The following is a 19,442-nucleotide window of genomic DNA, read 5'->3' on the forward strand; positions in this document are numbered from 1 at the left end:
GACATTAATTTGTAAATAGCCGATGTGGAAAATGAGTCATTTCTTAAAGGAAAGTGATTGTTAAAAAAAGTATGATCTTGCTTTCCGGATATATTCGAGTAGAATGTGTGATTTTTTTGATAAAGAGAATATATATAAATACTAAAAAGTATCAATTACATCCAACCTCTACAACAAGATAATGGTTAGAGCAAGTCTAAATATTAAGAATGCACACAACCGAACAAAAGTAGAAAAAACAAAGACCCACCAAGGCAAACAGAAGCTCGAAACAGCAAAATTACCACCAATGGTAACAACGCTTCAAACACTGTCATCATCTTGTCTAACCAACATGGTCAGATCCCAAGTTTTCACCTTGGCGAAGGTCCAATCTCCGGACAAAGCATTCGACAAGGAAATGATAGGGGAAACACCTTTGCGAGGTACAACCACAGATGGTCAGACCTAGGATTTTCACCCCGGAGAATAAGGCACGACGATCAAAGAGCACCGCCAAGAAGAAAGAAGTATGGTCATTGCCTCTAGCACTATCGAGATCTGCTGCAAACAAAATGATGATAGCCAAGCACACATACGTCTTCATCCCATCCTTTTCAATCCATGCCACCACCAACACCTAGAGAACTCACTCAACATGAGCGTGGAGATCTGCAGGCTTTCGAACCTTTTAACATACCAACCTCCACCAGGACCATGGTAATCACATCAACTAATATACCCCATGTGTCGGAGAAAGTGGGATCTTGGTACCCGAGCGACAACGGTACTGTCCATGGGCGATAGCCGACGTTCTTGTACCATTAGCAGATTAGATCCTTGTGTGTGTCTTCTTTCGAGAGCTCACCCTCAGAGGCTGCGAGGAGCTCTGGATCGAAAAGTGGGCTCTCCAATCCTGGCGCTTGCCAGGGAGAACTCTTTGACGCTCGGGATAGCTTGGTGCCAACATGGCAAGACGAAGATCCTGACGGGAAGCGTCCTAGATTGCTCGGCTCCATCGCTGATGAGGCAGCCACGCCGTCGGCGTCCTCGAGCCCAACCATGACACGGATCACACCAACAAAACAAACTTTGGATAGTATTGGATTTTAGATCAGATATTGGGATTTGGAGAAGAGATGTTAGGTAAAAGGAAGGGGTTTTGGAAAAAACAAAAGATGTGTGAATCCGCTGGCTCGTAGAGCCGTCCGGGTGGAGAACCAAGAAGCCGTGCACCTCCAAAGCCCGTGGAGGAGCCGAAAGCCAGGCGGGCGGGCGGCTAGCCCGAAGCAATCCCAGTGACCTCTCCCCCTGCCCCACGCAAGGCATCCCACCTCCCGCTCAAAAATCCCCCTTCCCCTCCTCTCCCCCGCATGAGCCCGGGCACCCGCCGCCGCCGTCCGCAGCCATGGGAGCCCAGCAGAGCGTCAATGCCGGCAAAGGTCGGTGCCCCTCCTCCTACCCTCGCCGCCCGGCTCCGTTGACGGGGCTGTCTGTGGTTGTTGAATTGCCGCCTGCGTCGCTCACGTGTTTGTGGGAATGCCGCAGCCAAGGTGGATGTGCACGTCGACCTCACCCACATGCTCTGCGAGGCGCTCCTGCTGCCGCCCCTGAGGTGCTCGCTCTTTTGCCTCCCTCGCTCGCCCGCCCGATTCCTACTCTGATTTTGGGGCCTCGCGCGCGCGCGCACCTGCTGATTCCTTGGTTTTTTGTTTTTTCAGTAGCTCCAGCGCCAACATCTCGCAGATCGTCGGGAGGTACGCGTGTTTGTTGTTCTCGTTCCGCCCCTGAATTTCATTTCACATACGCGTATCTCTGTGCCTCTCTGCCTGTATCTCTGTGCGCACGCGTTGGTGTAGTTCACACACGCGTTCCAGAATTCCCTCAACACATATACGGCCCATCTATTGCGTCTCTAGTAGTATCGTCTATGTGACTCTGTGTCTACGAGTGCTTCGGTGTGTCACACACTGTCGCACATTAATATTCGGTCATTCAGGGATCATGCGTGCCTAGGTTCATGTGCCTTCCTGCCAGCATGTGTGTCCAGGTCTAGGAATGATCATTGTTTGAGCTTTGCACCATTTTTTTGCTGCGAGTTCTGAAGTTTGCTCTGCAGGATCTCCCTCAAACATCCAAGCCTATTTGGGAGGAGCGAGAAGTTGGACGTCATACTGGATAAGGGTATCAATGACTCTAGTGTTGTTGTTGCCTTTAGACGCCCAAGGCCCGAATGGTTATCGCAGCAGTCATTTGTCATTCAGGTTGGCATTATGTTAATTGTATTTTCATGTCTTGTTGGGATTTTTGCGTGAAATTGAATATAAATGCTGCAGTGCTATAGCAAACACACTACAATGTCTCCATGCCTTTTTTCCTTACCTTTTTCCTTATGGAGCATTGATGTATAGATACACCAAGCAATGGACGTGTCTTCATCTTCAGCCTTAGTTCTGACTAGCTGACTCGATCTTGTTGGACTTCATCAATCCATCTGTGGTTGGGGATATTTGTTGCATGCGACTGATCCGAGGTACCCACCATGGCATGCCCGAGCTCTGGCTCCGCCAGAGGTTGAACCTGTAATGGAAGCAATACGCAGAGTCATACTAACTGGAGGAATTAATGGTTCTATATTTTGCGAGGTAGTTGTTTTGATGACTACATTATCTATCCTAGAATGGTTTTGCCATCATGAGATCATCCCATGATTATTGGTGTTGATGGGAGCCTGGGAGGAACCCTCATTTTGTGTTAACCTTGTGCTTGTGAGGGACGAGGTGGCGAATGACCAATCCACTACATTCTTCAAACCGAACAAGTAGATTAAGTAGTAGATTGGATGGTCCGTTCACTGTTGGTTCCTCAAACCAAAACCCTGTTAATGGGTTTGTGCTATACACTTAGCTTGATCGTGGTCATATTACTTCCATTATGAATGTTTAGCTATCATGAAAGTTAATTGAATTATTTTGATAGAATATGTAAGTATGTGCATGTGAAAAGTGGTTAGGAGTTCTAAGTTGTCTTTTCTGTTGACACCTTTTCTTTTGCCTTCTGGTTTGAGCAATCAGCACTCGATGTCACCAGAAATTGCTGTTCATGGTTTTCCGGCTGACAACTTCACGCGGTCAGGGAGCAGAGGGGTAAATCTAAGCCGGTTGTCACTTGGTGTGGAGCTTAATGAACCAACAACTTCAAACTGGACTTCTGGAACCAGTGTTAAGTTTGAGGTGAGCATCTAGTCAAATCCAGTTGTTTGCATCATTTTCATTTTGTACAACTTCTCTTTATCAGTTGTACTTCCCCTCCAGCATATCCGTCCTGTTAATAATGATGGGCGCTCCATAGCCAGGGACCATGATGGCTTTCCCCTAACATGCAGGTGATAACTATACTTTTTTAGATTTGCACTTTGGTGTAGTAAAAAGAAGTTCCGTCGATTAATGTTCTTTTATGATGCAGTGGTAATCTCCATGACAATATGATTATCTTGAAGCAAGAGTCTGGTTATGCAGATATTAAGGATAATAGCTTCTTAAGAGTAAGTTTATGTTCACTTCATCTCCATCTTTACTTGACTGTAACATCCATGTTATCTTATAGTGTTCCCAATGACAGGTTAATTTCCAAATGGAACAAGGATTGCCACTGGTACCTAAATCACTAACTTTCAACAGAGTTAAATGTGCTGTTTCAAAAGGCATTAAATTGGGGCCAACATTTTTGGTTACTAGGTATTGCATCTGCCTACTATTCTGCAGTAAACTCTTCTGTGAAAATTAGTTAATCTCTTCCTGTGGTGCAGCTTGACAGGAGGTTCTATTGTGGGTGATATGGCACCATATCAAGCATTTGCAATAGGTGGACTTGGTAGCGTCCGGGGTTATGGCGAGGGTGCAGTTGGTTCAGGAAGACTGTGCCTAGTTGGTAACTGCGAATATACTGTTCCTTTGGTATGTAGATAACAAGCCAACATAATCCCCCGAACTACTTATGCAGTTTGTAAGTCAAACTTGGTAATCTCAGGACAGAAGTAACTAGAAGTTGCACCCAAACTTGGAATGGGTTACAAAATGAAATAAAATATACCTGTACATATTTACTTGAACATATTTTCTTCTCTCCTGTTTTGTCATAATTATTGAGTCATGTGCTATATGCAACTTTCACTTTTTATTTATTTTCTCCTTTACCCATCTTGGTCTGTATACCTTTTCTCCTGGTGCACATATGGATCATGTTATCGGATGATAGGTGGTGTCTGCATGCAAAAAAAAAAAAAGTTCCAGATATTGCTCAGTGCCCAGGACTGTAATGAGAATTCATAACCTAAGGATACAAGTAGAGTTGGAATTCAGGAGGCAAATGGGAAGGCCTCTCTCTTTGAAAATACCTACTTTTTATCGATACCGGAGGAAAGAGAAAACAAAACTATATTACCCAACTATATAAGATTTAGGCCTGCAGTTGATTATTGGTTCTTCTTAGAGAGTTATCAAGTCTTGTCATTTAAATAAATTCACATCTCTTTTAGTACTTAGTAGATGACTTTATCCATTTATATTTCTATATGGTCGTTGACTGGTGCAATTTCACCAGATCTGCATTAAATGGAACATGATTGCATATCTTAAAATGCATCCAGCGCAATGTGGATATTTCCTGTGGTTGCTAAAGTTGTGCTAGCGTTTTGCTGGATAGACTTACACCATATTGGCTCAGACCACTTACGAATTTACAATATATATCATTATCAGTCGCTTGAAGTGGTGATAGGAAGAGTTGGAATCAACAGATGGGAGTACTTCACTTCCCTTTGCCTATTTGGAAGGAGGTGGCTATGTATTTGAACTAAAACTGTTTGTTGTTGACCGTTAGCAAATGATAGGTTCCCTTGAATAAAGGTTGAGGGTTAATAGGTGCATGTTGCAGTTTGCATGTCGATCCCTCTAATTTATCAGTTAATAATTCCGTTCTAGCCAAAATTTTGCGCAGCTAATGATGATGACCGGAACTACTGTGCACGATGTAACATATTTCATTGAATTTACATATATGCTATAAAGAAAGATTGGTCACGGGATGGTTCTAGTAGAAAGTGAACTCACATTTGGCATTGTCACTTAAAATATTCCCTGGAGTTGTATTGGCTATTGAAGCATCCAGCACCAACGGAAATCCATACCTGCTCATAGTGTTTATCTTCTTGTGGTAATCTTGTCCATTTGTATTATCCATAAAATACTGAAACATCTGTTTCTGTGAAGGCAAAGCATCTTGAAGGTTCTCTTTTCATGGACTGTGGCAGTGATTTAGGATCTGCTCGTCATGTTCCTGGTAAGGGTTTGACTTCATCTTTGTATACTTATAAGTATTTACTAATTTATATTTTCTTTTGTTTTTAAAAATTCTAACTGCACTTAGATAAAATGAGATTGATATACTTAAGCTTTCTAATGTTTTAGAAAATGAACAGTATAATTCATGAAGTAAAAGATGGGCAGCTTAATTTGCAGCCACTTACTACTCATCTGAATTAAATTTGTGATTTTTTTTTGTGTGGAGAGAATGTACGCATTCCTCAAGGCTTCTTACTCCCTCTGATCCATATTAAGTGTCGGGGTTTTAGTTCAAAAATTTGAATTACAAATTCAGTTACAGATTACACATTGCGTAATACTCCGTACACTAGAAGCTCAACTAGTTAATTCTGGCATTCTGTATCGGATAACCAATAACAAGATGTCTTTGCAGTGGAAAACTATCCAAATATTTTATGTGTGCATGAATTACCGAATGAAGATTGAACCAAGTAAATCAATACATCACATCATTTGACTGAAGCAGTTAAGCATACTCACTCCCAGTCACGGGCCATTTAGCGCAATATATCAATGCTGAGTTGCACTTGATGCTTCTTTTATTAATGCGATCATACTCATTCTTTCCTGCTGTGATTTTTTTGTTGCAATAATCATTCGTTAAATATATGGCAGGCAATCCAGCTCTTCGGCAAGGGAAACCGGGATTTGGTGTTGGATTTGGATATGGGGTCCACTTTAACACAGACCTAGGTCAAATCCGAGTCGACTACGCGATGAACGCCTTCAGTCGCAAGACCTTCTACTTCAGCATCAACAGTGGTTCTGGCACATAGATTCTCAAGCAGACAAGCACACATCTGACATAGCATAGGGTTACCGCCTATTTGATTCGTGGCATGACATGGAACAACTCTCCCCAGCTGAGCAGGAATATGTTTTTCTCTTCTCTTCTTTGTTCATGAATTGTAAAGAGTTAGGACTTAGTAGCTGTTTCATTTGCTGCTACAATTTTTGCCGATATGTTGTCGTAATCATCACTAGTTTGACTTGCCTTTTGGGCCGTTTGCTATACATTGTACAATGCTTGCATTGAAAGGGAAAGAGATATTGTAACGCCACTTGTTCTTTACTATCGACAGAACAAATATTGCAATTTTCTGGGTCTGAAAGAACCAGCTTCGTGTTACTGCCACAAAAAATGGTTCCTAATTTCCAACTTCTGTACTATGAAAATATGCAACCGGCTGCGGTTTATAACTTGTTGACTCTGAATATACATGCACCTTGTCATGTATGCAGTCCAGGTAGATCACAAAAAATGCCATTCTTACATTAGTACATTTTTGGTGATCTACTTGAACTGCCTAAATTTTCGCACTTGATTTGCTGACTGAGGACCCGTTTGATTTGCTGCTACAATTTTTAATTGGCCCAGTGCTGTCACGATCATCCCTAATTCGACTTACCTTTTTGTTGGGATATGTTGATGTTGCTATACAAGTCTTTATCGGTGCACTGCTCACATCGAGAGTGAAAGGTTATTGCAGGGCCACTTGATTTTGCAAAGTTCATACAATCCACAAAAGAAGAAAGATTGCCCGTTTTCTCAGCTGAAAGCACCAGCTTCACGTCAGAGCCACACAATGAGTTTGTGGTTTCCAAGTTGCTGACTTGGAATTTTGAAAAAATGCACCATGTAGCGAGGCAGTTTAAGGTGGACCACCAAAACTGTACGGAGCAATCGAGATCGAAGGTGATGTACCCTGCAGCACACCATCGTTTCAGCATCCAGACAGTTTTTTGAAATTGTGACCACAAGATTCACGAAGTATTTGGATTTATCACATCAAAGTCGCCCGTAGATGATATAGAAGAAGTTTTCGCAGCACTGTATTTGCTCTAAATGTTTTGGAAAACATGGCCAGCAAAACTAGCATCCAAAGGATGCAAAGGAGATCTTGTCCATGTTTCACTCGTCAAAGCTAGTACAAGGTGAATCCACAGGGCCAGATCAGATCCAAACTCTGCAACGCAAACGATGCCAGGAGTTCGCAAGATCGCCGAGCAAGCAGGGCAACAATCCTGCACGCACAAACCAGACTTACATTCAGGCGACGCGCGTGGATGAGGCTAGGCTAGCACTGACGGGCGAGGTGGCCTCGAGCAGGTCGTCGCTGAGGACGCCGTCGAGCTCGTCGCCGGTGATCCGGTCGAGCACGAGCACGATCCCCATGGCGAAGGCGGCGTCGAATCCCGCGCGCAGCCATAGCACGAACACGTCGCGCCCGAGCAGCACGTGCGCGCCCTCGTCCACCTTCCTCCGCACCTCCGCCACCACCACCTCCTCCGCGCCCTCCTCGTCGTCGGCGCCAGCCACCACGACCACGCGGCAGCAGCGCCTGGGGAAGGACCCCTCGACCCGGAACTCAGCGGCGGGGGCGGGGGCGAGGAGGTCGACGAGGACCCCGGATCCGGCCCCGCCGAGGATGGAGGAGCGGCGCGCGGAGAAGAGCGGCTTCTGCTGCGCGGCGCCGCCGTCCCCGAGGAAGCCGTCCCAGCGGTGGTGCAGGCTGGGCCTGCGCCGGCGCACCGTGAGCACGGGCTCCCCCTGGGCGCCCAGCAGCGCGAGGTCCCCGGCCGCGGCCGCGCCGCCGCAGACGCCCCCGCGGCCGTACGTCTCGACGCGGAAGGCCAGCTCCCCCGTGCGGTGGTCGTAGGCCTCCAGCCCGTCCCCCGGGGAGAAGAGCGTGGTCTTGCGCACCGTCAGCTCCCTGTCCTCCGCCTCGCAGTAGCGCTCGTCGCCCGCCACCATCGCCGCCGCCGCCGCCGCCGCCGCTTCTCCCCCCTTCATCGTCGCTTGGGTGGCTGGCTGGCGGGCGTTTGGGTCGGAACGGGGTGGTGGTGGTACTAGTAGTAGTAGTAAATAGCGTGTGGGCGGTGGGCGTCGGCGTGTTCTTCTCGGTGGGAGGCGCGCGCGCTCGCACGTGGTCGCTCGTCCGCGGCTGTTTGTCAACACCCGGCCAGTGGGTAGCGGCGGGAGGAGGCGAAGGCGATGGATGGCCAGATCGGGATTTCCGCCCTCGCCGTGCGGCCGACGGCGGCGGAGAGGTTCGTTTATATCGGAGCTGCTTTGGACGGGGGGAAGAAAGGGATAGGACACTGGACACGGAAACTGATCGAGAAAGGAAGGAATATAGTGGAGGTTTGGATGGACACGGTCAGCGGGATGGAAGATTACGTAGTACGGACTATTGATAAGAGGGCTCGTGCTGTGATTGTAGCTCTATCGCGTATTGGATAGCTGATTAGGCTGGTGCCAATGGCGATAGCGCCCGTGGCGGGGCGGGAGGCGGGCGGGACGCGAGCGCGGGGCGCTGGGGCTGGCGCAGGGCGGTACTGCCCGCTGCCGCCCGGCTACCACCCGCGCTGGGGGCAACAGCGAGGCGACAGCGGGGCGAGAGGCGGGGCAGCGCGCTGGCAGAGGGGGGCGAGAGGCAGGGCGAGAGTGAAGGGCTGAGGTGGTGCCCTCTGATTGGTCGTTGGGGTAGAGAAATGCTGATGTAGAGGAGAGAGAAAAGCTGATGTGGAGGAGAGAGAAGTGAGAGTGGGGACTATAGCCCGTGCACTGGCACCGTGGGGTGAGAGTGGGATGAGAATGGGGTGAGAGTGAGAAAAAAAGCTGACGTGGCGGGTGAGAGTGAGGCTATGCATTGGCACCAGCCTTAGAGTAGGAGTTGGAATGTTTTTCCTCCTCCTCGTACCTTACCGTATCGTGCAAAAAGTAGTACCACCTCTGCTTTGTCCAGGCAGTACTTGTTTCTAAACGGAGGGAGTAGGAACGAGACTTCTTTTTTTTTAAGATGTAGGAGCGAGACTTCGAGCATCTCCAGTCGCGTTCTTCAAAGCGAGATCCCAAACCGCGTCGGATTGAGCGTTTGAAGGAAGTGTTCGTTCGTGCCGCGTTTGGGGGACATCGCTTCCCAGTCGCGTCCCCCAAACAAAATATCGGAAATTTTAAACTTAAGCGAGATTCTATTAGATTCGTCCAACACATAGATTCGAACGAAATCTGACTAAATTTAAACTAAACCTAATCTAGAAGTACTTGCGGCGGACGGAGCAGTCGTAGTACTGGTGGAAGTTGTACATGTCGTCGGTGACGACCTCCTGCTTGACGCGCTCGTCGACGGGCTCGTCCTTCACCAAGCCGCTTGGTCCTGCCTCGCCGTCGTCGGTGAGGTCCACGAGCGGCTTGCCGGAGTCGCGGATGGACATGGCGATCGCCATGTCGAGGTCGCCCCTCCAGGCGTCCTTGTCGTTCATCGACGTCAAGCACGCCGTCCACAGCCCTGGGCAGTCCTCGGGGTCGTCGCTGCTGGCGATGAGCCGCTGCTGCCGCTCGTACTCCGCCAGCAGCGCTTCCTCCGGCTCCTCCTTCACCTCCGGCTTCGGGATGAGGAGGGCGCCGCTACGCCTCTCTTGCTGCCGCTGCCGCCACGCCTCGTGTTGACGGGCGTCGCCAGCTCCTCCTTCACCACGCGTTTGGGGACGCTGTAGGGCGCCGAGCTGTACGACGAGGACGGCGTCGATCGGGCCGGTCCTGAGGAAGAAGAGTTCGAGGAGGACGAGTACGTCGTCCTCCTCGGCTGCCATTGCGGTGGTCCTCCTCGAGGAGACGGTGGCGGTGACGGCGGCGTCTCCAACCTTGGAGCGTCGTCGCGGATGACGCTTTCGAGGGTGCGCCCCAGAACGCCCCAGAACAGGGCGCGACCGTCCTTGTTCCAGCTGTTGGGCCCGCCGACGAGCCCGTGGGTGCTGTACATCTCGACGTCGTACATGGCCTTGAAGTACGTCGCCCACCAGTCGTCGTTGTTGTTGGCCGCCCATGTCGGATCCGCCCGCTCCTCGGCAGTGAGTTGAGCCCGCCGGGCCTTGATGTCGTCCCTCCATTGGTCCGTGTCCGGCTTCGGCGGCGGCGGGACGCCGATGCCGTTCACGGCCATCTTCCAGCCGTCGCTGCTTGTCAGCCGCATGCGGCAGGACTGGATATCGGGCGTGGTACAGCGTCCACCATTCGTCATCGCTTGGCTGGCTGGCTGGCTGGCGTTTGGGTCGGAACGGGGTGGTGGTACTAGTAGTAGTAGTAAATAGCGTGTGGGCGGTGGGTGTCGGCGTGTTCTTCTCGGTGGGAGGCGTGCTCGCACGTGCTCGCTCGTCCGCGGCTGTTTGTCAACACCCGGCCAGCGGGTAGCGGCGGGAGGAGGCGAAGGCGATGGATGGCAAGGTAGGGATTTCCGCCCTCGCCGTGCGGCGGACGGGTTCGTTATCGGAGCTGCTTTGGGCCTTGTTCGTTTCGTCCCAACCCCGCCGGGATCGGGTCAAAATCCGCGTGGGTTGGCAGGGATCAGACTCGGGGAGGGGAAAGGGATGGGACACTGAAACTGATCTACTCTAGAAAGGAAGGAATATAATGGAGGTTTGGATGGACACGGTCGGCGAGATGGAAGATAACGTAATTAAGAGGGCTCGTGTGATTGTAAACTAGCTCTATCGCGTTTTGGATATAGTAGTAGCTGATTAGAGTAGGAGTTGGAATGTTTTTCCTCCTCCTCGTACCTTACCGTATCGTGCAAGAAGTAGTACCACGGGGCAGTACTTGTTTCTAAACGGTGGGAGTAGGAACGAGACTTTTTTTTTTGATATGTATGAACGAGACTTACTCGAATACAACTATTTAGCGTGTGTTTTTTTTTTGCGAGGAATTTAGAGAGCTCTTATTCACCTAAAACAGACCAGAAAAAATCAGCCTGAATAATTTTTTTTTGAACATAAGCCTGAATGTTGATCGCAAGAAAATCTGCGATACAACTGATCGATAGAATCTCAATGAGTAGCTCCTCTACACCGACCAGCCACTGGTACCTGTTAGGCGTGGCGTGCTAGGCATGGGGCACCCAAGTGCACCATGGCGGCTACGCCTACCCTTTTATCTACTCCCTCCGACCCAATGCTTAGAGCGTATAAGTTTTGGCAAAATGAATAAGGGGAGTTTCGCGGGGCTAAAATCTCCGGGCGCTCCGACCAGATGGGTGTCGGCCACCGCCGCTAGCCCTCCCATAGGTGTGCTCCAGCGCCGCCGAGGGAGCTCCGGCCTCCCTTCTGCAATGGCCGCTGGCTGGCGAGCTTCGACCTGGTGGTTGGGGTCGAGGACACGTTGCTCATCGGCGGAGGTGTCTACTGGTGTTCGGCGATAGTGGTGGCACGACCGGAGTTGGAGAGGGAGCGGTAGGGGATCGTTGGCCGCCTCGGGAGAAAGGGCAAGGAGAGCGCCTAGGACGGTGGAGTAGGAGCCGTCCCTCAGCCTGCCGCTTCTCTACAGGTCCAACGAGCCCGAGAGTCATGTTGGCTCCGGCACCAACTCCACCATCCAGAACCAGCACTTGCCGCTCAAGATCTAACTCATGGCGGCGCAGGTAGCCGCGCACCCGTCCGCCGCCGCCCCAATCCGCCAGTGCGAGATTAAAATCTGGAGATCTTGGTGTTCTCGGTGGTGCTGGGCGTGATGCGGGAGAGGAATTTCCGGAGGGCGTGGTGGAGTTGGTTGTGTAGGCTCCAGGGCGTGCGGTGGAGAGGAATTTCCGGAGAGATCATTGAGCAATTAATGAGGGACATACTTGAAAGATTTTAGCCCCGCGAAACTGCGAAAATACCCAACGGAACCCGGCAACGGGCGAGGATGATATCATCTCCGTCCCATGGTTGGAGATTAGCAATGTATTAACTCCTAATGTTGTATTCTATCTTTGTCCAGCTTTTCTGTCGACGTGTATTAGTCGTATTTAGTCCATGCATGCGTTGAGCAATAATTCATGTGCAGAGGCACAGAGCAATAACTGCTGGCAGGCCTTGAACTCTACCAGCGCTCACATGCTGAGTGACACAGATATTAATGGATGGGGCAGAGGATGAGACCAGACGAGTTCTACTAATTCCTGCCGGCCACCTGCATCTCGTCCTCCTTCGTCAAATCTTCTCACTTTCCCAACGAAACTCGGCGATTTGCACAAAAATAACCCTTTTGTCAAACTATAGCACAGACTGACCCTCCGGCGAAACTATTTCACGGATCTAACCCTTTTGTGTGGCGCCCCCCTCACGGGCGCCACACATACCCATGTGGCGCCCCTGGCCCTGGCGCCACACACCCATCCGACGTGGCCCGTCGACGCTGAGCTGGTGACCCCGATCCGACGTGGCAGCACGAGTGGCGCCGCTGTCGCCGGCGCCACACTTTGAAAGTGTGGCGCCCGTGGCAAGGGCGCCACACATCCACTTAAGTTTGGCCGCGCGCGCCCAGCCCAGCCCGACCCTTCTTCTTTCTCCTCCCTCTGTTCTTGTTCTTTCCTCAAAGGCGCCCGGTTTTCTCTCTCCCCCTCTCTCCCCCCCACCAAATCAACCACCAAATCGTCAGATCTGTCCGTGGAGATCGTTCCCAACTCGTTGCTTGAGGTAATCTCCTCCGTTTCCCCTCTTTTCATCCATTGATTTTGTGTATTTGCTCCAATCTATATATGAAACCCTAGATGTGGATTTGGTTGATTTGAGGGTGGAGATGGATTTGGTTGGATGTTAGGGTTGTTGAAGTAGAAGAAATGGTAGTGTGCTAGTTTGTATGGGTAGATTATGTTGATTATGGTAACTAATGAACACATGTATGTATGTGTTGTTCATATTATGCTAGGGGGATGGATAGAATTGTCCATGTTCATCATGTGGAGAAGGATGCTTTCTTGAAGGGAAACATAGAGCCGGACCCGGAAGAGGTTGACTTGGTGTTTGACGTTAGCCCTAGCTTTGCGGAGGTGGTAGCACAAGTTAGGGTTGAGTTGAATTGGAATGAGCCAAATGATGGTGTTGAGCTAGATGGAAGGCATAATGTGGGGTTTGGAATGCACACCCGTTGGAAGATAATGCGTATCAACTCCGAGCAACGTTGGTCCATTTACAAGGAGACGGTGGCCGGGTCACAAGATAAGGCTTTGGAGTTGTTTGCAACCAAGACGGTTGAGGCTTGTATCGAGCTTGACCTTAACCGGCCCTCCTCCCCCGTTCGAGAGAGGACTCCTCCACCCATGAGCCAAGAAGAGGCCACCCAATCTCCCATTGTCCAATCTCCCATTGCCCAACAACCTCCGTTGGATAATGAGTATGATGAGCATGACGATGGTGATGATGGTTTCGAGATGAATTGCAACAATATCGGTGATTTGGATAAATATTGGACGCAAGAGGAGATGGACCACTCCATTCCTTATTCCCGATGCTATGCGTCGGACTCGGATGATGATGGACCCGAAGAGGAGGTTGACGAGGATGGCTTCACGGCTAAGGAAGCCGAAAGAGCCGAGATCTTCAAGAAGGTAACCGGACGGGATATCCGGTACCATTGTTCCGTGATGTTAGTCTTGCGGATGGAGCCGTGGTTGATGGTGGCAAAAGTTTACTTCTTGGAGCTAGGCCACAATCCAAGAGAGATGTGGATGGTAGGACGGCTATGATCTCTAAAGGGCTAACGTTTGATACATTCTTGGAATTGAAGATATGGTTGAAGGAGTTCTCCATTAAGCATCATCGCCCTTACATCGTTGTTCACTCGGACTTGAAGAAGCGGTACACGCTAAAATGTGTGGATAAAAGGTGCCCATGGGTTGTCCGTGCACGACCTTTCAAAAAAGGGCCCTCTTGGCACATAACAAGTTGTGTAGCCACTCACATGTGCCGGGGGCCGAAGCTTGATGGCAAGGATGCGCAGCCGGACCACCGTCAACTCACATCCGAGTTCATTGCATACAAGCTCTCGGCGGAGATCTCATCACTTCCTATCATGAGCATTAGGTCCGTGCAAGATACGGTCAAATCCACCTTTGCATACGACGTCAAGTACGGGAAGGCATGGAAGGCCAAACAAGCCGCATTCAAGATGTTGTACGGTGATTGGGAGGAAGCATACAACCGTATCCCTAGGTTGTTGTTAGCGATGGCCGCAACTAACCCGGGCATGGTGCATGTGGTGGAGCCTTCGCAACCAAAATGACATTGCATGATGGTAAAAGAGTGAGGGTATTTCACCGTGCATTTTGGTCATTCGAGCAATGCACGAGGGCATTCGAACATTGTAGGCCCGTCATAGCCGTGGATGGTACCTTCTTGACCGGGCGGTACAAGGGCACACTATTGGTGGCAATAGCAAGTGATGCGAGCAACCGTTTAGTACCATTGGCTTTTGCATTGGTAGAGATTGAGAACAATGATAGCGGCAATGGTTTTTCCATATATTGAGGACGAGGGTCATACCACCCTCAAAGGAAGTGTGTGTCATCTCCGATCGTCATCAAGGAATTCTCAATGCGGTGGAGGTTGCAATTCCCGGGCATGCTCCCTTGCATCACCGATGGTGCATGAGGCATTTTTGTGCAAACTTCTACCGGGCATGCAAGAGCAAAGAGTTGTCTGACCTCCTTCAAGATTGTTGCCTCGCTTACTCTGAGCGCCGCTTCGCAAACCTATACAACGGCTTGCTGAAGCACAAAGACCTCAACGCGGGTGGTCAAGAGTTTCTTCATAGACACCTCATATTTAACTCAAAGTGGGCAAGAGCTTATGATGAGGATGGGAGGAGATATGGCCAAATGACAAGCAACATGGCCGAGTGCTTCAACAATGTGTTGAAGGGTGTCCGTGCATTGCCCGTGACGGCAATCATTCAATACACATTCGAGAAGTTGAATGTCTATTTCCAGAACTACACCGATGAAACAGAGAAGGAAATAGCTAGGAATTGCGAGTTCCCTACGAAGGTTGAAGAGTTCATGGAATTTCAGGCGAGGAAGGCGGACTCCCAAACGGCTACATGTTATGACAATGTTGAATGGGTTTACCAAGTGAATGAGCCGGGAGGCACCACACAAGGTGGTGTCCAACACGGAGGCCGGGCTTTCCGTGTGTCCCTAAAGACATGTGAATGCACATGTAGGAGGCCCTCTTTGCTTCATTTGGCTTGCTCCCACTTGCTCACAGCGGCACGCACTAGACGTGTCGACTACAATAACCCGCTCACCGTTCGGGAGTCCGAGTTCTCAATCGAAGCCACAAAGAGGACATGGGCTCCAAGGTTTTCTCCTTACTTGGATCAATCACAATGGCCGGAGTATCATGGAGTGCAAGTTTGGCCAGATCCAGAATGGAAGGTTGTGAAACGTGGAAGAAGAAAGACAAAGAGGTATCACGGAGATATGGATAGATGGGGTCATTCGGGAAACAAGTTATTCCAAGAGGCTCGTGAGCCAAGTAATTGTGGATCATGCAATAGTAAGGGCCACAATAAAAGGAAGTGCACATCCGGCAAAAAATCAAAGGGCAATGATGCTAGCACAAGTCAAGCATCAAGTAGCCAACAAGCTTCAAATCAACCTCCAAGCCAACCGCGTCAAACTCCTCCAAGCCAAACTCGTCAACCTCCTCCAAGCCAACAAGCTCCAAGCACACAAGCCGAACGGCAACAACCTCCTCCAAGCCAACAAGCTCCAAGCACACAAGCCCAACGCCAACAAGCTCCAAGCACACAAGCCCAACGCCAACAAACCCCAAGCACACAAGCCCAACGGCAACAAGCTCCAAGCACACAAGCCCAACGACAACAAGCTCCTACGCAACAAGCTCCAAGGCAACAAGCCTCAAGGCATCAACCACAATGGCGACAAGCTCCAAGGCAACAAAGGATTCACATAGGGCTTAGTAGAGGTGGCCGTCGCGGTGCTAGTATGCTACGATACCTAGCGGGGCCTTATCCGTATGTGTCTCCAAGTTACTAATTGCATTGTACTTTCTATTTTCATATTCCATGACTAACTTTGGTTTTTCAATTTGGTTTACAGGTATGGCAACTCAACCCACCAAGGGGAAGGGAGCATGGGAGGGCAATGAGAAGGAGGAGTCCGCTTGGGAGGAGGCGGTAAGGACGGTGCGGAAGAAGGAGAAGGAAGAACTAGAGAGGAAGAAGAAGGAGGAGGAAGACAACAAGATGGCGGAGCGTGCCCGTATGCAAAAACAGTATGACGAATACATATTGTTCCACAAGAGGAGGAATGCCAAGCTGAAGGCCGAACGGGACCGCGAGGCACGGATAAAATTCCTGAGGAGCTGTCAACTTGAGCAAATTGCGAGGGAGAGGGCCAATAGGATGCACCTAGAGGAGGTGGCTAGGGAGGCTGAACGCATCAAGGAGGAGAGAGCTCAAGCGGAAGCTGCAAAGACGGAGGAGCGCCACCACTTCTTCGATTCGGTCGTTCAGTTGGCTCGTGACTTAAGGGAGAAGGAAGAATTGGCTGAAGAAGCTAAGAAGAAGAAGGCAAGGGGGGAGGGAGCCTTTGCGACGCAGTGATGTCCCTTTGGCTATGTTCTTGTTGTCGAACCTTTATGTTGTGTGAACCTTGATCTTCTCGAACCTTCGTGTCGTTGAACCTTATTGTAATTGAAACCTTGATGTCGTCGAACCTTATTTGTCATTTGAACCATTATGCTGTGTCAATGTGTGGTACATATTCAGTGCAATCTTCTTGTTGTCAAAAAACTGTTGGAATATGGTAGGATTTTTCATGGTTTTAACACAAGTCAATGTGTGGCGCCCTTCCCGCCGGCGCCACACATGCAAGTGTGGCGCCCGTGGCATCGGCGCCACACGTGCCAACTTATATGAACCACTGGGTCGAAAACATCCAGGGGCTCTGGACGATAAGTCCTTAGCCGTTTTGGCGACCCTCTTTGTGTGGCGCCCGTGGCATCGGCGCCACACATGCTTGTGTGGAGCCCGTGGCAGCGGCGCCACACAAAGAGCCTCGCCAAAACGGCTAAGTCCCAGACGATTTGTCTTACAGTATGTTTTGGGCAATTAGACATGCATGTGTGGCGCCCGTGGCACGGGCGCCACACAGTGCAATGTGGCGCCAGTGGGAAGGGCGCCACACATTGACATGTGTTAAAACCATGAATAATCCTACCATATTCCAACAAAACTGCCATCATGTGAAAAGCTATGTCATACACACATCATATCAACAGCCATTTTGTACACACATCATGGACATAACATCATCATACCTAACATCGTAGCACATAGTTTCATATAATTTAAGATAGCATTCAAACAACACGAAGCAACGAAGATAGAGTTGACAACACTCGACGATCTAACTATCGGTGTCGGAGCCGGATTCGCCGGTGTGGGGGTAGTGCACACGGCAGGCGGTGTCGTCGAACACCTTGACGATCATCTCGCCGTCCCCCTCGTACAGGAAGGTGAGCTGGCAGCCGGGCTCGAGGTGGAGGTCACGGGCGAACTTGTCCCACCCCGTGTGCAGGTACATCTTGCCCTGCCCGTCGAACAGGACCTCCACGGACCAGCGGCAGAAGTTGCAGCTAGCCTCCCGTAGCTGCAAGTGCGCCGGCTCGTGGCCGTCGACGAACTCGGCGAACTTGTCCGGTAGCCGCTTGATGCCGAGTGGGTCGTTGTCGATGCGGAGGAGGAACTCGAAGCAGCGTTCCTCATGCGAAGACGAGGAGGATGCAGGTGACGGTGACCGTGGGGCCCTTGCTGCTCCACCGCGGCGGCCCCTTCCCCGGCCCGGGGGGCGCCCAGGACCGCGGCGGCCCCTTCCCCGTCCACCGGGACCGGCCATCCTACATGTTTACATTTTTGAACCATATTACGATCCATTCCACTAACAAATATGAGTTACTCTATCACAAATACTAGGCATACATGTGGGTTCATACACATACATACACATACATACATAGAGTTCATACACATACATGTGAAATTTCATATGTAGATTTCTACAAATCTATGGTTCAAACACATGCATACATGAGGCTACCATCTCCAACACAAACAATACAATATAGAGTGCACAAAAGAAAAAAAAACATGTCTAGGGTTCATGTCCAAATTTAGCCCGATCTATGAAATTAGTGGATGAATGGAGAAGATTTGAAGGAGATTACCTTGACAAATGGATGGGGAACGATCTCCACGGACAGATCTGACGATTTGGTGGTGGATTTGGTGGGGGGGAGAGGGAGGAGAGAGAGAACCGGGATGGGGGGAGAGGGAGGAGAAGAACAGAGAAAGAAAGAAAGAACTGGTCGGGCTGGGCTGGGCGCGCGCGGCCAAACTTAAGTGGATGTGTGGCGCCCTTGCCACGGGCGCCACACTTTCAAAGTGTGGCGCCGGCGACAGCGGCGCCACTCGTGCTGCCACGTCGGATCGGGGTCACCAGCTCAGCGTCGACGGGCCACGTCGGATGGGTGTGTGGCGCCAGGGCCAGGGGCGCCACATGGGCATGTGTGGCGCCCGTGAGGGGGGCGCCACACAAAAGGGTTAGATCCGTGAAATAGTTTCGCCGGAGGGTCAGTCTGTGCTATAGTTTGACAAAAGGGTTATTTTTGTGCAAATCGCCACGAAACTCCATGTCCATGCCCCAGCCAGCTAGAGCAAGCTAGTATCCGCCCGACATGCCTGGTGCTCCTCCTCTGCCCAAGCTCCAAGACAGCGAGCTGCTCCGGCTGCCTTCCTTGTACGCCTGAGCTCCAAGGCAGCTAGCGAGCTCCTCTAGTCGTCTTACTCTCTGCACGAGCTTCTCCGGCCGAGCTCCAAGGCAGCAACCTCCTCCACCGCCTTGTTCTTCCACGCAAGCTTCCTCCGAGTGAGATATTTGCTGGTTATTTTTCGGATTAGATGGGATATCAATGTGTATATTTTTCTCCAGGAGCTCTATTTTAACTCTTTTTTTGTACGTTGGATGTTGTGGGAAGAAGTAGCGCTTGTTCTTTATTTCTTGTGGATTCTACTACAACTATTTTTAGTTTAATCTGGCAAGAGAAAATGTATTTTCCTATCTTCTTAAAGCTATGGATCGGTTTCAGAATGCAATGACAAGATGCTTACGGGCTTACGGCTTTAGATTTCAGATTATGTATGCATTTTTTAAAAGTTATACTTGACGAAAAAAATCATGCATTTTTTCCTTGTTGAAAAAATGTTTTTTAATTAATCTGTAATAGGAACAGTGCTCTGTT

General features: G+C 50.0%; 3 protein-coding genes across 3 annotated transcripts; 1 reads left to right on the forward strand and 2 right to left on the reverse strand.

Moving 5' to 3' along the window:
- Nucleotides 1-1,182: 1,182 nt before the first annotated feature.
- On the forward strand, nucleotides 1,183-6,433 carry LOC127327239 (outer envelope protein 39, chloroplastic). Its single transcript, XM_051354014.2, has 11 exons — nucleotides 1,183-1,421; nucleotides 1,528-1,594; nucleotides 1,701-1,736; nucleotides 2,099-2,243; nucleotides 3,054-3,212; nucleotides 3,294-3,364; nucleotides 3,445-3,523; nucleotides 3,601-3,716; nucleotides 3,788-3,935; nucleotides 5,250-5,319; nucleotides 5,979-6,433. Exons 1-11 carry the CDS (start codon nucleotides 1,388-1,390, stop codon nucleotides 6,137-6,139), a joined length of 1,086 nt encoding a protein of 361 aa, XP_051209974.1. The 5' UTR covers nucleotides 1,183-1,387; the 3' UTR covers nucleotides 6,140-6,433.
- A 693-nt stretch (nucleotides 6,434-7,126) lies between these two features.
- LOC127327240 (protein LURP-one-related 5-like) lies at nucleotides 7,127-8,505 on the reverse strand. Its single transcript, XM_051354015.2, has one exon. It carries the CDS (start codon nucleotides 8,155-8,157, stop codon nucleotides 7,414-7,416), a length of 744 nt encoding a protein of 247 aa, XP_051209975.1. The 5' UTR covers nucleotides 8,158-8,505; the 3' UTR covers nucleotides 7,127-7,413.
- An 8,991-nt stretch (nucleotides 8,506-17,496) lies between these two features.
- Nucleotides 17,497-18,817, reverse strand: LOC127327237 (B3 domain-containing protein Os03g0212300-like). The gene is made up of 2 exons (XM_051354013.2): nucleotides 18,369-18,817; nucleotides 17,497-18,041 (listed from the first exon to the last, which is right to left on the reverse strand). Exon 2 carries the CDS (start codon nucleotides 18,038-18,040, stop codon nucleotides 17,552-17,554), a length of 489 nt encoding a protein of 162 aa, XP_051209973.1. The 5' UTR covers nucleotide 18,041; nucleotides 18,369-18,817; the 3' UTR covers nucleotides 17,497-17,551.
- Between the last annotated feature and the right edge of the window lie 625 nt (nucleotides 18,818-19,442).

The sequence above is a fragment of the Lolium perenne genome, chromosome 1, assembly GCF_019359855.2.
Source record: "Lolium perenne isolate Kyuss_39 chromosome 1, Kyuss_2.0, whole genome shotgun sequence".
Taxonomy (NCBI): domain Eukaryota; kingdom Viridiplantae; phylum Streptophyta; class Magnoliopsida; order Poales; family Poaceae; genus Lolium; species Lolium perenne.